The sequence below is a fragment of the Chrysochloris asiatica genome, unplaced genomic scaffold (genome assembly GCF_000296735.1).
Source record: "Chrysochloris asiatica unplaced genomic scaffold, ChrAsi1.0 scaffold00036, whole genome shotgun sequence".
NCBI lineage: Eukaryota > Metazoa > Chordata > Mammalia > Afrosoricida > Chrysochloridae > Chrysochloris > Chrysochloris asiatica.
Genome location: NW_006408554.1, coordinates 596,299 through 612,832, shown reverse-complemented (window position 1 = coordinate 612,832; position 16,534 = coordinate 596,299). Strand labels below are relative to the sequence as shown.

At 36.3% G+C, this 16,534-nt stretch overlaps 1 protein-coding gene across 2 annotated transcripts in view; it reads left to right on the top strand.

The window, feature by feature from the left end:
* CRISPLD1 (cysteine-rich secretory protein LCCL domain containing 1) overlaps window positions 1-16,280 on the top strand; it is a 60,963-nt gene extending 44,683 nt beyond the window's left edge. The window contains exons 8-12 of one of the 2 annotated variants that reach the window (XM_006860002.1): window positions 376-419; window positions 518-590; window positions 5,974-6,049; window positions 12,061-12,191; window positions 15,021-16,280. In XM_006860002.1, the coding sequence (XP_006860064.1) occupies window positions 376-419; window positions 518-590; window positions 5,974-6,049; window positions 12,061-12,191; window positions 15,021-15,072 (376 nt within the window). In that variant the 3' untranslated portion in view covers window positions 15,073-16,280. The remainder of the gene's footprint in view (window positions 1-375; window positions 420-517; window positions 591-5,973; window positions 6,050-12,060; window positions 12,192-15,020) is intronic. The other variant, XM_006860001.1, reaches the window with a different exon arrangement.
* The last annotated feature ends 254 nt before the right edge of the window (window positions 16,281-16,534 follow it).

Sequence of the window (16,534 nt, the reverse complement as noted above, 5' to 3'; positions counted from 1 at the left end):
CAACAACAATAACATATCTTTACAGGAGCAGAAAGCCTCATCTTTCTCCTGAAGAGCAGCTGGTAGACTTGGACTGCCGGCCTCTGGCTCACTGTTCAGAGATTATCCTCAGAGCCGCCGTGTTCGTGTTCCCCAAGTAATATGTAGTTAGCATAACAACGCTGTATGGGGTTTATGAGGCGTGGCTGATGAGCTCGAACCACCAAGATTGCTGTTCAAACCAACTTTGCAGTCCAGCACATTAACGTGCAGAATATATAGATATTTTTTAAAGGATGATTAAGAAGAAATAAATATTCCTAATCCTGTAAAATACATTATGCTGATAATGATGAATAAAAGTAAATGACCCATTTCTGTCTTCTTTATCTGCAGCAAATATCAGTCTGCTAATTCCTTCACAGTCTCTAAAGTAACAGGTTAGCACTTTGGCTTTTTATCTGTTTCTCTTACTGTTATGGTGAATGCTATTACTTCCAAAGGAGATGCTTATTGTTCTGTGTTTTGATTCTTATAGTTCAGGCTATCACCTGTGAAACAACTGTGGAACAACTGTGTCCATTTCATAAGCCTGCTTCACACTGCCCCAGGTAACATTTTAGACATTTTATTGTGCTTCTTTATCTGGGAAAATTACGGCTTTTGGGCCCCTTGATAAGGTTTTTCTGTCATGCTAATATCTTTAGGATTTAAATGGTGTGTGATCTTGAACTGCTTACAGAAGGGAGCAATGTGATAACAACAGTTACATGCACTGCATATAATCTCTGAGTTTCCATGTACTGCAAGGAGCTCTTTTCACAGAAACGAAAATGACATAATTCATATTTTTAAACATTTTTATCTAGTTTTAAAATGAGTTTAATTTAATTGAAGTTGGTAAGGCAAAAACATATCTTCTTTCTTTTTTTATTGTAAGCAATCTTTTAAAAATTATAATAGGGTAAACCATAAAATAGTGGAAAATATATTAATATTTTGATCAAATGAAGATGAAAACTTTTAGAATATTATTAAAAAGACATTTTTACTGCAGTCATAAAACACTATTATTAAGGTATACCAGTGTATTTTAGCAGGCAAAAGGAAGTTTTAAGTATGGAACAAGTAAGACTATAGTTATGTAATTATTTATAATGATTAATTGCTGAAAGATTTACTTCACATAGGTAGCTTGATTATATTTTAAAATTGCATTGACTGTAAAAATTTGATTTACTGAGTTTTGGTGTAAGTAGTGAAGCCTTTAAAATTGTGTGACACTGTTTAAGGTATAATAAGGTATTATTATCAATTTGGTCATGAGCACCAATTTTTTCTTCACTGCATAAATTGCAATTTCATGATTTTAGGTAAAAGTGGGATGGCATATTTTTGTGAGTTACCTAACTATTTGTTTTCTTGCCATCCTAATTTTATTGTTTTATCTTGTAAAACTGGGCATTGTTTGGATTTCTTAGAAAAATCTAAGACCAAAAGGGAAGACTCCTCTTCTGCACTGAGTACTAATTCTGCTTTTGTATGGGTGGAACTCTTCTTTGTGAACAGGACACAAAGTACCAGTTGAAAAGTGCCTTAATATTCTTTCTAGTAACAAATATTGTTCAATCCTAGAATATTGTGTGGTTAGAATCAATTTCATCTTGCTCCATTTAAAATATTCTTCTGAATGAGTGGGGTTTTGAAACACATCCAACACAACTTAAAACCTCCTTTGTTGTTGTTGTTAAGTGCCTCCTTTACCAGTGTTTAATTTTATTTAATCCTTTGTAATTCCCTTCTCCTTCTTCTAGATTTTGTTCTCCTGTAATTTAGCCTAAAGCAATAGCGCAAATGAAGGTTTTTTTTAAAGTAAAAACTTTATAATAATTATAATTAAAAAAAATATTTCTGAAAGCTTTCAGAAATATCTTTTATAATTTTACATTTAATAATAGAAAGACTTTTACCTGTTATTGAAATTACCTACATAGTTGCTTCTTTGAGAGATTCCCTGTCTCTGGCAGAACCCAAAATAAACTACTACTTAATAACATAATTTTGTAGAAATTACTTTTGTGTGTGTTTTAGTATGTATGTTTGATTTTGAAATGTTCATACTTGTTTACATCAACCTAAAAGGAGCTCTGGTAGCGCAGTGGTTACGAATTGGGCTGTGAACCTCAAGGTCAGCAGTTTGAAACTACCAGATGTTCTGTGGGAGAAAGATGAGGCTTTCTGCTCCTGTAAAGATTTACAGCCTTGGAAACCCTGTACAGGGTCACTATGAGATGGAACCGACTCCACGGCACATAACAACAACAACAAAAACAATTAGGCCTTCAAAGTCCACTAAGTATTCAAGATGAAAAAGTAGGGGTTGTTAAAATGTGTCATAAATTTTTATTCAAAGCTCCTAAGCAAATTGTAGATAAAGGATTCTCAGTAGTATGTTAAAACAAGTGACTGAAAAACAAATAAGCAAAACCCTCCATCTGTATTTCTTTTCCCTGAGTTGTCTAAGGAAAGACAAAAAGCTTGAAGTTTCTGTGCTCTTTGACCCTCAGCAAACTAAATAAATATGGATAAGGTAGAGCTCACACAGCCTGATCCAGAATGTAGAGCAGGTGGTTAAAGTGTGCAATGAATACCCGATCGTCCCCAAATACAATGAGATCATTTTACAGTTAATGAGGGGAGGTACCATTCTTCCTATAGAAACCCCAGACAGCATCTTTTATATAAATCAACCCTCTAATTTAAAGTTACTAAAGCTCAGATTTTTTTTTTTTTTTACTAATGTTTAAATGATTCTGGTTTAGTTATTATTTGTAGTGTATCCAATTTAGATTGTACAGTGTTATACACATTTTAGAAATAAGAAATTTATTTGGACTTTCACAATGTAGACTTAAGAACCTAAGGAAGATCCAAAAGAGTTTTTGAAAAAAGTACCATTTGAAAGTTTCTTGAACTCTGGCTATGGACTTTTTTTTAAAAATAGCATGTGATTGATAGACACCACATTTAAATAAAAAAAGACTGAAAATGCTTTTTAAATGAGCTAAGCCAATCTGATATCTTTGAAGCAATAAGATATCTGGAGAAAGAGCATTTCATCCTGAGAGAAGGATAAATACAAATGCCTTGAGGTAGGAACCTGTTTGGAATGTTTGATAAATAGCCATTGTTCTTGTTGTTAAGTGCCAATGAGTTGATTCCGACTCATAGTGAATTTATATAGGGTTTCTGAGGAGCAGCTGGTGTGCTTGAACCGCCAACCTTGCAGTTCAAACGTCTTTGAAGTCTGGTACATTAACCAACAGAGCCACACCATTGTTGTTGTCAAGTGCCATCGAGTCGATTCCAACCCATAGCGACCCTGTATAGGGCTTCCAAGGAGCAGCTGGTGAGCTTGAACTGCCAACCTTATACTTCAAACAGCTTTGCAGTCTGGCGCATTAACCCACAGCGCCACACAAGCCACACCATTAGGTCCATGTAATTGGAGTCAACTAAGAGTGGAAGAGGAGTAGGATAGGTCAGAGAGGTCATGTGCTGATGGAATATGTAAAGGTTTTGCCATTTGTTAAGAATGTGATAAAAAGTTACTGGAATATTTGGAGCAGAATAATGACATGATTAAGGAGATCTGGTAGCATAGTGGTTACGAATCGGGCTGCCAACCACAAGGTCAGCAGTTTGAAACTACCAGCCATTCCACGGGAGAAAGATAAGGCTTTCTGCTCCCATAAAGATTTACAGCCTCGGAAACCCTGTGCAGGGTCCTTATGAGTCGGAACTGACTCCACGGCACAAAACAATAACAACAATGACCTGATGGGGTTTATATGTTGCAATTTAAGTGTATGGAAAATAGATTGCTGTTGTTATTGTTGTTATTAAGTGCCATCAAATCATTTTTTACTCATAGCTACCAAGGAGCAGCTGGTATATTTGAACAACCTATCTTACAAATCAGGCTGCTAACCCCAAATTTGGCAGTTTGAAACTACCAGGTCTTCCACAGGAAAAAGATGAAACTTTCTGCTCCTGTAAAGATTTGTAGCCTCGGAAACCCTGTTGTACATGGTCACACTATGAGTAGGAACTGACTCCATGGTACTTAACAACAACAAAAACCTTGCAGCTCGGAGTTCTGGTGTGCGCTGAGGGTTAATGTGCTGGACTGCAAAATTGGTTTGAACTGAAATGTCTGAGGTTTAAGCTCGTCTGCCCCCCTCGGAAATCCTATACAGGGTTGCTATGAGTCAGAACTGGCTTGAGGTATGAATACAAATTAAAGAGTTTTTTTTTTTTTTTTTTTGGTTGTAATCTTTACAGGAGGAGGCCCTGGGTTGTTTAGATGGTTAGATACTTGACTACTAACTGAAAGGTTATTGGTACAAACCCACTCAGAAGCAATCAGAAGTAAGGTCTGGCAATCTGCTTCCAAAAGGTCACAGCCTTGAAAATCCTACTGAACAGTTCTATTCTGTACACATTGGTAGTCATGAATCTAAATCTATGTTAAAGCAACTAACAACAGCATCAATCTTTATTGATGCAGTTTTCCAGGCCTTTCTTCTGCAGAGCCTCTGGGCAGCTTCAACCAACCAACCTTTAGATTAGCTACTGATTGCAAACTGTTTCAACCACTCTGGAAACTTATTGTGGTGGTGGTGGTGGTTGCATTTCACCAAGGTCTCATAGTGACCCTGTATAGGTTTTCCGAGGCTGTAAATCTTAACATGAGTGGAAAGCCTCATCTTTCTCCTGCAGTGGTTCTTGATAAGTGTGTCGAGTTGCTTCTGACTCATAGTGATTCTGTATAGGGTTTCAGTGACTGGTAAATTCAAACTGCTTACCTTATGGTTAGAAGTCCAGTTTGTAATTAATGGCTCTGTGGGATAATGCACCAGACTGCAAAGCCATTTGAACTGTAAGGTTGGCAGTTCAAGCTTACCAGCTGTACCTAAGAAACCCTATACAGGGTTGCTTTCGCTTGGAGCCAACTCGATGGCACTTCACAACAACAATGCTGCTGGAAATCCTTGGGACCTTATTATAGACAATAGAAGTTGCTGATGAATTGAATGTAAGATAGGCGGTAAAGAAAGAGTGATCAAGGATAGAATAAAGATTTTTGTACCAGAGCACCTGGAAATATGATGTTGCCATTTATTGAGGTGTGAATACAAAGCACATTTTGGGGTTGTGGATTCAATTAGGACTTTGTTTTTATACATGCTAAACATGGGATATTGAAGTCCTCGTGTAGTGGTGTAGGATAAGCACCGGATTACTATCCACAAAGACTGTGGTTCTAACCCACCAGTTACTCCAGGGAAACTTTATACAGGATTGCTTTGAGTCGGAACCAACTCAACAGCACTTAACAACAACAACAACCAACTTGAGATGCCTGTTCATTTTACATGGAGATGGTGATTAAGCAGTAGGATCAGTGAAGTTACAGTTTGGAATTAAAGAAGAGATCCCAACTGGAGATGTAAATTTGGGAATCGACACTTGATTAAAACCATGAAATTGGGTGAGATCACTAAAAATGTGAATTTCGAAAAGTGACACTATGAGATGTGTGAAACAGACAATAATTCAGATATTTCAAGAAACATGTTTATTAAAGTCTGCAGATTTTTAGAGATCACATATCTAGATACTTCATTATTTTATCATGTTCTTTCTTTTGAGCCCCCAAATTAGAACGTTTCCTGGTTAAATTAAAATTAATACATGAGTAAGAATGATATGTGTATTAAATTCTGAAAGTAGATCAAACAAACAGAAGCAATTGTGTCTACTGCCTGACTTGTATAATTGACTTATTTTAGGGAAGCAAAAAAAAAAAAAAATCAGTAGGATTTGAAATGTTGAGTTACTTTTGCATATGTATATCTATGGTTTTGATACTATGAAAGGCTAAAGAAACCAATTTGCTTTATGTATATGTATATCTATTTTTTTCCTCAGAGTTTACTGTCCTCGAAACTGTATGCAGTCAAATCCCCATTATGCTCGTGTAATCGGGACTCGTGTTTATTCAGATGTAAGTAGTATCCTAATTCAAACAACTCTCTGTATTCATATATATATATATATATATATATATGTGCATACTTGTTCATTTAAATGTATACATACGCATTGATATGCAGATCAAGGAACTAAAATTTTGTGTTGATAAACATTGTCTCACTAGTCATTAATATTGAAAAATGAATGTTGTTGTTGAAGTGCCTTCAAATCAATTTGGACTCATAGTGACCCCAATAGTGTTTACCAGAGCAGATGGTGGGTTTGAATCGTTGACCTTTCAGTTAGCAGTCCACAGTTTACTCTGGCAGCACCACATCAGGATTCCAAAGAATGGTTATCCATAGCACATATGAGCACATAATTAGGTTCATTTTATTTTCATATCCTACCCATGTCTGTTAGCATAGTGGATTAAGACCTGAGCTGCCAACTGCACAGTCAGCAGTTCAAATCTCCTAGCTGCTCCGTGGAAGAAAGATGAGGCTTTCTGCTCCTGTAAAGATTTATAGCCTCAGAAACCCTATACAGGGTCCTATGAGTTGGCACCGACTCCACGGCACATAACCACCACTACTGCTACCACCACCACCCATGTCTGGTATATCAGGCACTTAATAAAATTGCTGGAGGTATTCTTGGGAAGGAAGACACATGTTAACCTTTGTTTTAGTTCTTTAGTATTTGAAATTTATATTTCTGAACAATTAAGAATTCATCAAGCTTATGAACAGTATCCTCCTTGCCTAAGGAGTGTTTAAAAAATACCATAAAACCACAAATAAATAAAACGTTAAAATATATACAAAAGAAAACCAGGTAAGGGGCTGTTTATGACATGTTTACAATATCCCCTCACATGGTTCCATGTTTTATCTGGTTTTGATTCTCTGATATTTTGAATGAAATTATTGGCATTGGACTGGGAATATTAGCTATGATAACTTCAGTATGGATAATCTCTTTGTGAGCTAGGCTTACAGTTGTAGTTTGGTAAAGAGGATTAGGGAACACATTCTGGAGAGGATGAATGGCATGTACAGGGACATGAAGATTAAAGCAAGTGGGTTTCATGCAGGAATAACAAGTAGGTTTTCTTAAGTTTTTGAGGTGGTAAGAATTGGAGATAAAGGAACTGCTTAAAATGCAAACAATTTTCCCCTTCATTTTTATCTGTCATTTTTCCCATCCTACGTGATTGCCACTGTCTTTTTAAGGTATATTCCTGCATCTCTCAGTCCAAGTATGATATCATCCTTCTTTGAAGTTCTATAATTTTTTTTTTTTTTTCCTTTTAGGGATTAGCAGATTCTGTTGAGTATTCGGATTGTTTTTCCACCTTTTTTATAGTTTCATAGTTCCTTGAGGGAAGCAGCTGAGTAATCATTGATCATTCATTCATCTGCAATGGCATGTGTGCCAAACTGCAAACAAGGCAGGCTTGCTTCCTGCCTTAAAAGAGAGCCTAGGGCACACAGTGACATTCAGCATTAAACAAGTACCTTACACATCAATCTTTTATGGATAAAAAGCCAAAATATTAAGTGTTTATATATGAACAAATCTGCCACCTTCCAAAGAGAAGTTCTCCCTACCCACCAGGTTGCCTCTTTAAGCATCAGAACTTTTCGTTTTAGTTATGTCTGATAGAAATGATACAAATATCGCACACATCTTTAAACTATTTCCCTGCTAGAATTAAGTTTTTGTTGTGATCTATATCCTGAGATCATTTACTCTTCCTGCCTTATTGAAATGGGTAGGGAATATTTATAAGTATTATAGTTTCTTCCAAGAGTAAGTTTGAAATATAAAGACTACTATTAGTCACTCCTTAGAAACCCAATAATACAAGGCCACTAAGAGTTAGAACTGACTCTGCGGCACTTAACAACAACAATATCACATGATAGGAACCCTGGTGTGGTGCTGGTGAATAATCACTGGGCTGCTAACCACAGGTTGACAGTTGGAACCCAGCAACCACTCCTGAGAACCATACGTTTTCTGAGGAGCTATGAGTTGGAAACCAACTCTGTGGCACTTACCCATCACATGATAAATAAGAGTCAGAGTTCCAACCATTAGTTGCAATCTTCCTACATCATAACAAAACATGGCACCTACAAAGGTTATTCTCTCTTAAGGTTCATGATGAAGGTAAGAACCAATCAATCTTTCTTCCTTTTTCTCTCCCTCTGACCCTCCCTTCTTTCCTTCCTTCCTCAACCTGAGTAATTTCATTCATTGCTACAACCAGTTCCTTCCTCACTTAAAATTTATAGGGTGACAGCTTGCACATTCTATTACTTTTGAAATGCTTTGAACTTTTATTTCTGGTTTATTACAGATGGAATTCATTTCTACATCCATTAAAGTTGTCTCACTTCTTTCTTTATATGATACATTATTTCCTATGAATGAGGACATGAAAAGAAAATTTCTCCTGACATTTAAGATAAAAAAGGAATGCCTGTTGATTGCATAGTTATAGGCAAAACAATAGTTTCCAAACTCATTAACTATTTGAATTTAGTAAATGCTATGTTAAGTACTTTTGTTGCCTTGACAAAATACTGAATTATGTACAGAACTATTTTTTTTAATCTCATTAATGATAAACCATATGGAATACAAATATTAATTAAATGAAGGTCTTTAAATGATGAGTAAGATGCCTCCTTGAAGTAAAAATGCAGGATTTTAGACATAAGACATTTTGTAATATAGCAAAAGCGCTAAATGAATGAAAGCAGGGCTTTGTATCAGTTCATTCCTATTCAACACCTTGCTGACAATTTGCATTGTGGTGTTGTAGGATAAGCACTGGACTGCTAACCACAAGGCCAGTTGTTCAAACCCACCAGGTGCTCTTTGGAAACCTTGTACGGGGTTGCTATGGGTCAGGAACTGAATCGATGAAACTTACAACAACTCCAAATATACTGACTGAAGTAGAATTTACATTTTAATAATATTCCCAGATGATTCTTAGGTATAGAGGTGGGGATCTTGTTAAAATAAAATGTGTTTTGATTCAACATATCTGTGGTGGAAATGCTGATTTCTCAGCCAGGTATTGAAAAGGATCCGATGCATGCTTATGTGAAGTTGAAAAGCGCAAAAATGAGAAAAAAATGTACCAGATCAATGAGAAATGACTGTTGGGGACAAGGGAATGAATGACTTTATACTGAAACAATATTTCATTTTATAAAGTTCAAATGTTTCATTTTATAAAGATTTCTTCCGGCTATATTCAGATAACGACAAGTTTTGATAGAACATTTGGGTAAAAGCAAAGGTTAAGATCTAGAGATGACTCTGTTATTATTGTTGTTAAGTGTCTTCGAGTTGGTTCTGACCTATTAACAACCCTGTATAGGGTTTCTGAGGAGCGGCTGGTGAGCCTGAAAGACTGCCCTGTGGTTAAAACCGACTTTGCAGTCCATTAAACCACAGTGCCACACCAGGACTCCAGAGATGACTCTAATGAGCCAAAATAAAGCACATGTCTTTTAGAACTTAGAAGTGTAAAAAAAATGAGAGTATTGGACCTAAAACAGTAATTTTCTTCTCCATAGAAATTCCATTTAATTCAGATTATACATCCAGTGCCATCAAGTTAATTCTAATTCATAGTGAGCCTATATGAAAGACTAGAACTGTCCCAGAAGGTTTTGAAGGCTGTAACTTTAATGGACATCGACTGCCACATCTTTCTTCCCAGAAGTGACTGATGGGTTCACACTGCCTAACTACCATTAGCAAGCAAGTGCTTAACTGCTACATCACCTAGGCTCCTTCAGATTACGTAACACGTTGAGAGATTGGTGTGGCAGAGGCATGTGACCTCCTCCAATTTCACAAGTATTGGAAGGAGAATCCAGACCAACAGTCCAAGGCTGATTCATATGAGATGAGGTCTCCAACCTTTTCATCATATTTGACATCAGTTGGCTCTGCCACGGCCCTCTCTGTTTTCCTGTTGGGTTTGATAATCCATCACAGTGGCCACACAGAACTCTACAGAAAATGTTCATGATTTTGGTGTTTATTAGGAAGTTAAATTGAGGACCAGAAATTATTTTATATTGTTCTTTGATCAGGACAGCCTATTTTCAGCAGTGCATGTATCGCTCTGACTCTTGGTCTCTCTGCCCCATGGCCTTGTAGCCTCAGCTATGCTTGTTGTTGTTGTTGTTAAGTGTTATAGAGTCGATTCTGACTCGTAACAACCATGTATAGGATTTCTGAGGAGCGGCTGGTGAGTTTAAAACACCGACCTTGCAGTCAAGTGCTGATCCTACAAAGCCACACCAGCTATGTTTAACTGTTAGAAAGCTCTTTTACCTCTGTTAATGAGTCCTGGTGTGGCACTGTGTGTAATGTGCTGGACTGCAAATTCAGTTGGAATCATAGGTCAGTGGTTTAAGCTCCCTGGAAACCCTACACAAGGTTGCTATGAGTCAAAACTGACTGGACAAGCACTTAACAACAACACCACTAAGTGCTTAGAGGCACTCAACATGCAACTAAACCTCGATTTGAAGAAGCTCTACTCTAGTTCCATGGGTCAGCAAACCTAGCTCTACCAAGTTCCTTGACACCACACCCCCACCCCACTTCACTCTATCAACAAGTGTCCTTCTCTAAGGTACTCAGCATTTTCTCTCTGTAAGTCTGGAAGCCCACAGCACTATCACCTGCCAGCTTCCTGCCATGGCTGGTTTTCTGTCACTGCTTCTTGCCTTGTCTCCTGTCTCTCACCATCTCAGTAAGGTGTTACAGTTCTGCCTCCCAGGTCAACGAAATGGTCAGTGCAGGGATCCCAAGTACAAAGGATGAGTTTTATTCCTGGCTCTTCTTTCTTGGTAGTGTTGAGATCCCTCTTTCCTTTTGGAATGGTTCATTTTAAGCCTAGTGGACTGGCACAACTAACTAATCCCATCATTAGAGTTTCATTTGCATAGTCCCACCCAGTAATTTGGTGGTAGTTACAAAGATTTGGCTAGAAGACCCTTATTAAATAAGTCATTGCACCACACTGGTACAATCTAATCATATAACTTCCTTAGTAGTCCATTTCAGACCAAACTAGGGTGACAGACACTGAAAATCTAGGTTGAAGCTATGATTGCTTTTCTATTGTTAAAACTTGGGGTTATTCTTTCAGGAGTCCTGGTATGGCAATGTAGGATAAACACTGAACTGCTAACCATAAGGTCCACAAGATCAGCAGTTCAAACCCACTAGTCGCTCTACAGAAGCCCTGTGTTGTTTTTGTTGTTAAGTACCATGGCATCGGTTCCGACTTAGGGACCCTGTACAGGGTTTCCAAGGCTGTAAATCTTTACGGGAGCAGAACGCCGCATCTTTCTCCCATGGAACCACTGGTCAGTCTTGAACTGCTGACTTTGAGATTGGCAGCCCGATTTGTAAGCACTACACTACCAGAGCTCCTTGGTTACTATAGTCAGAAATGATTTGATGGCACTTAACAACAATTCTTTAAAGGAAAACTTTTTGTATGCATTATAATATTTTAAAAGAAGAAGCTCCCATTTAATATATACTTGCACTTGGGAAAAAAGTTTATAGAGATAAGTTTGAGTTATTTGTAAGTCGAACCTGAACATAAATGAGGTACAGATGTTCCAGCTTGTGGATATTTGGCCAGAGACTCTGGTGTGAAGAAAAAGCCTGAAATTTAAGGATGCCCAATGGGCCCTTGCAGAGACAAAAGAAGCTAATTTGTTTTTTTTATTACTTCCACATTTTAAAAGCCTGCTGCTTGAACAGCGTAAGTACTTGCTGCAGGGATCTGGCAGCCCCCAATAATTTACCTTTAGACTTGCTTAGATTTTGTGACTTTTAAAATATTGTCTTTCACACCAAGTATTATCCCGAAGCTGCTCACTGGCTTTCCACATAGAGACAGATTTCAGTGCTTTTAATTTGGAAGAAAGTGGGCTAGACAAAGTCAGCAGGAATTACGAATCATGGTTTTTCTTTCCTCATCAGCTTTCCAGTATCTGCAGAGCCGCAGTCCATGCTGGGGTGGTTCGAAATCATGGTGGTTATGTTGACATCATGCCTGTGGACAAAAGAAAGACTTACGTAGCTTCTTTTCAGAATGGAATCTTCTCAGAAAGGTAAATATATATTTTATATAATGTCGATTGCTTTATTATTTTTAATTGATTCACTTTAGCATGGATTTGAAGTTAAATGGCTAAGTCAAATTATTCCTTTGTGTGCTTGTGTAACAGTCAAATCTGGGGGGAGCTGCAGAGGTGCCTGTTTCCCACAGGCTTGTATACACCGACAGGAAAATAAGATTACAAATCAAAACCACTCTTTTACTGGTTTATCTTATAATAAGTGAATTTTTGTGACCCCTTTTGGATTTTCTAGATTAATTTTGTATCTTTCTAGGTGAGCATGCCACTGAATATTTCTGTAACCCAGCTATACAAAAAGTATTTTCAAGAAGCAATAAGTCTGATTTTCCTTACAAACTATTTTTAACTGGAAATTGGATGCCGAATATAAAATGCACAAATTCTTTCAGGTCTTCTTATACTATTTAGTGCACTATTACTACATATCATAGCTCGTGTGACTCACTTTATCAAGTGTTTAATACATAGTGAGAGAAAAAACTACTATTTTGTTTTCTCATATAATTTTTTCCTATGGAAGTAATCTTAAGTCTATGTATTTTGTATGGCTGTGTGCCACTGAGTCAGTTCCAACTCATTGCAACCTTGTATAGGGTTTCTAAGACTGTAAATCTTAACTGAAGAAAGCTTCATCTTTCTCCTGAGGAGCAAATGGTGAATTCGCAGTAAGCAGTGTAACCTACCACACTATTAGGATTCCTTGTATTTTGTATAGATACTGAAACATCTCACAATTCTAGACATTCACTGGGATCTTCAGAATTGCCCATGGAGGGTTCTGCGTAAAATTCCATGTATAGAAGAATTTCCCTAAGGCCACCAGAGCATATGCCACACAAGTTATCTAAGTTTTCTTCTACATAACCTTCTAGGTTCTGTCTTCATGAAAAGGGCATCTGTTTTCAGATGAGAATACATGAGAAGCTTATTGTTCAGAGAGTGACTTCTCTACAACTTGTTTCATGACATCCTTGAGCAACTATGACATGTAAAATTAATTATTGAGTGATAGAATCAGATTTGATATGCTAAATTAAGAGATGTGGTTTCATTTGCCTTGCACATTTCTTAAATTTGCTTTAAAACTCTTAAGATTACAGCTGATACACTCTAAGAAAACTGAGAATAATTATAACTTTAATTTTGGATATGCTCTATGAATGGTCCAGATGTATGTAGCTGGTCATTTTAAGTATATGATCTCAGTTTCATTCACAGTCCTATAAAGTCAGTAATATAAATTTTAATTTGTAGATGTGTCAACTGTTTCAAGGGTTAAGTGATGCTCCCCAAGGTCATATAACCTGTAAGCATCAGAGCTCAGATTTAGCACTAGGTCTGCAGGATCAGAGATAGGCATTTTTCCAGTATATCGCTCTGAACAAATAAGAAACACACCAGGTGCATTCCTTTGCTAGGCCACTTGATCAGTTTCTTTCGGGTAGCATAGTTGTTGCGAGTCAGATTGCTAACTGAAAGGTCAGAAGTTTGAAACTACCAGCAGTTTCACTGGAGAAAGATGAGGTGGTATGCCATGGAGTTCCGACTCAGCGACCCTGCATAAGGTTTCTGAGGCAGTAAATCTTTATGGGAGCCTAGAGCGTCATCTTTCTCCCATGGAACAACTGGTAGTTTCAAACTGCTGACCTTGAGGTTAGCAGCCCGACTCTTAACTACTATGCTACCAGCGCTCCTTCCAGGGTGGCCTCAAATTGCTGAGATTTCAATTAGCAGTCAAGGAATTCACAATTGCACCAGCAAGGTTCCTTTTATTACCTTTTTTTACTCTATAATTCTTTCTGTTCTTTTCTGGTATGAGTTAGTATTAAAAAGGAATTGCATTTTTGCTCCCTCTTTTCCTTTTTAGTTTTTTTTTTTTTTTAAATCTTTCTCTTTTTATCTCTAAAAGTATCTTGTACTACTGAGAAAATGAAACTATATGCAAAATTGTAAAGTGCCTCAGAATTTACATTTGATTAAAATAAATAATAAATAATGTTATAAATTTTTTTTTAACTTTTGGGCATATATAAAGCATACCTTGAGTGGTGTTCTTTGATGACATACAGCAATTTATTAATAAAAGAGTACAATTGATTATTTTTAATTGCTTTTAACATCTGTTTTAAAAATACATCCAAAATTAAAATGAGTAGTATGTATGTCTGTGTGTGCATGTGTGAGTAGTATGTGTGTGTCTTTTCCATTTTAGCAAAGAAATTCTTAGAACCTTTCAGATTTGATCATTAACTTTCCTCACTAAGATTTCTCTAAAAGCCATATTGCTAAAATTTTAATATGTCTGATGCCAGTGTAATTTGAATTTTGTTAGACATTAGAAATAATAATAGTCCAGTACTCTAAAGTATGTCTAGTAAAAACTTTCTTTTTAATTTACAGCTAACAATGAACAGGTATATCAGTTGTAAACTTGTCTCAATTTTTCCTTATAACAGCTGCCTGACTCTGTTTTATTTAAGATCAAAGGAGGCAATATGTAGAAAAACATAATCTGGAATCTGAAGTTCAGTGTAGAGTGTTACTGCAACTTTTAGCTATTATGCATGTTAAGTTTCTTAAGTAAACTTGCATAGCATATACTCAAGATTTAGAAAAATATGTCATCCTCACTCAAGCTTTTCCCAAACTATAAATTATAGTACCTTAAGAAAGTTGACCATCTGGACTCACAGAGCTGCTTTCTTTACTTTCATAAGAAAGCATGGTTCATTTGAAGTTTTGCATGTGGGGATGACATCAATATCCTTTCCTATGTTTTCTTTTGTGTTTTTTTTTCAGTTTACAGAACCCTCCAGGAGGAAAGGCATTCAGAGTTTTTGCTGTTGTGTGAAGTGGAATACTTGGAAGAGGATACTAAAGACAATTCCAAATGCCATATATCTGACGTTTGTATAAAACTGTAACATTACTGTACAGAAGATAAACACTATTTCAGCCCAAAAAAGTACCAAAATGCATATAAATTTTGATAGACTGTCTGTCTGTAAAATAAAACATGGGACACTAGTTTTGGAAAAAATAATGAATATGTAATGGTTTTAGAAATCCTGTGTTAAATATTGCTATATTTTCTTAGCACTTATTTTTACAGTTAAATATATAGTCATAATTGTTCTACATTTCATATATTATATGGTGCTGTGTATATGCCACTAATAAAATGAATCTAAACATTGAATGTGAATGGCCCTCAGAATACCATCTGGTACATTAAAAAAATAATCAACTCCCAAAATGGAAAAAATCATATTTTAATATATTTTCCAGTCCAGTGCATTGCTAACTAATTTTCATTTATTTCAAGTTAATTCTTGTACAGTCTTTCTCTTTTGTTAAGTTTAGGCATATAGAATATTCAGTCCTGATATTGCACTTCTTTTTTAATAAAATAATCCATTACTATTCAGATGAACTTGTTAAAATGCCCGGTTCCTTGGAAATGGCCTTAGTAGTCAATGGACTCAAGTCAGAGCAGTGGTGTTAACAATATTCCTAATGCTCATGCAGGAATTACAAGGATAAGCACGGGCAGCTAGAGCTTTCTATGTATTAAAATTGAGGTCACACATTTTCTATTGTATCCTGGCAAATACTCCTGCAGGCCAGGCAGTATAATGGCAGAAAGATTAGAAAAGATAAACTAATGTATTTCATCACCATTGCCACTTATTTTCTTAATGGCCTTTTGTATTAATGTTACCATATCATGGTACCTATAATGGTGATATATTTGTTTCTATGAAAAATGTGTTGTGCTTTGAGATGAAAAATCTGTAAAACATTACTTTTGATATTTTTTTTTGTCTGATGAATTTATTCTTTTCTATTCTTATAAACGTATTAAAATTGATCATGTTTCAGAGTTTTACTTTCACTCCCCTTTGGAAGATAATTTTCATAGAGAAATCATTTTACAATAAATGGACAAAAGTAAGTCTTCTAACTAACTTGGTGTATTGTTACTAATATAAATAACACGTTTAATAGCAGATATCTCCAAAGTCAACCTGATTAGTTAGTATTTGCATGTAAAAGAGACCACAATTCATCTATCAGTTTGTCAAACTGTGGTGGCTTGCATGTTGGTAGCTATGCCCCGGTATTTTAAATACCAGCAGGTTCAACCATGGTGGACAGGTTTCAGCTGAGTTTCCAGACAAAGACAGACTAGGAAGAAGGAGAGATGGACTACTTCTGACTATTTAGTCACTGAAAACCTTATCTATAGCAGTGGTGGAGCACTGTCAGATAGCACCAGAGTATTGAATATTGAAAAATGATGGAGAGTACTA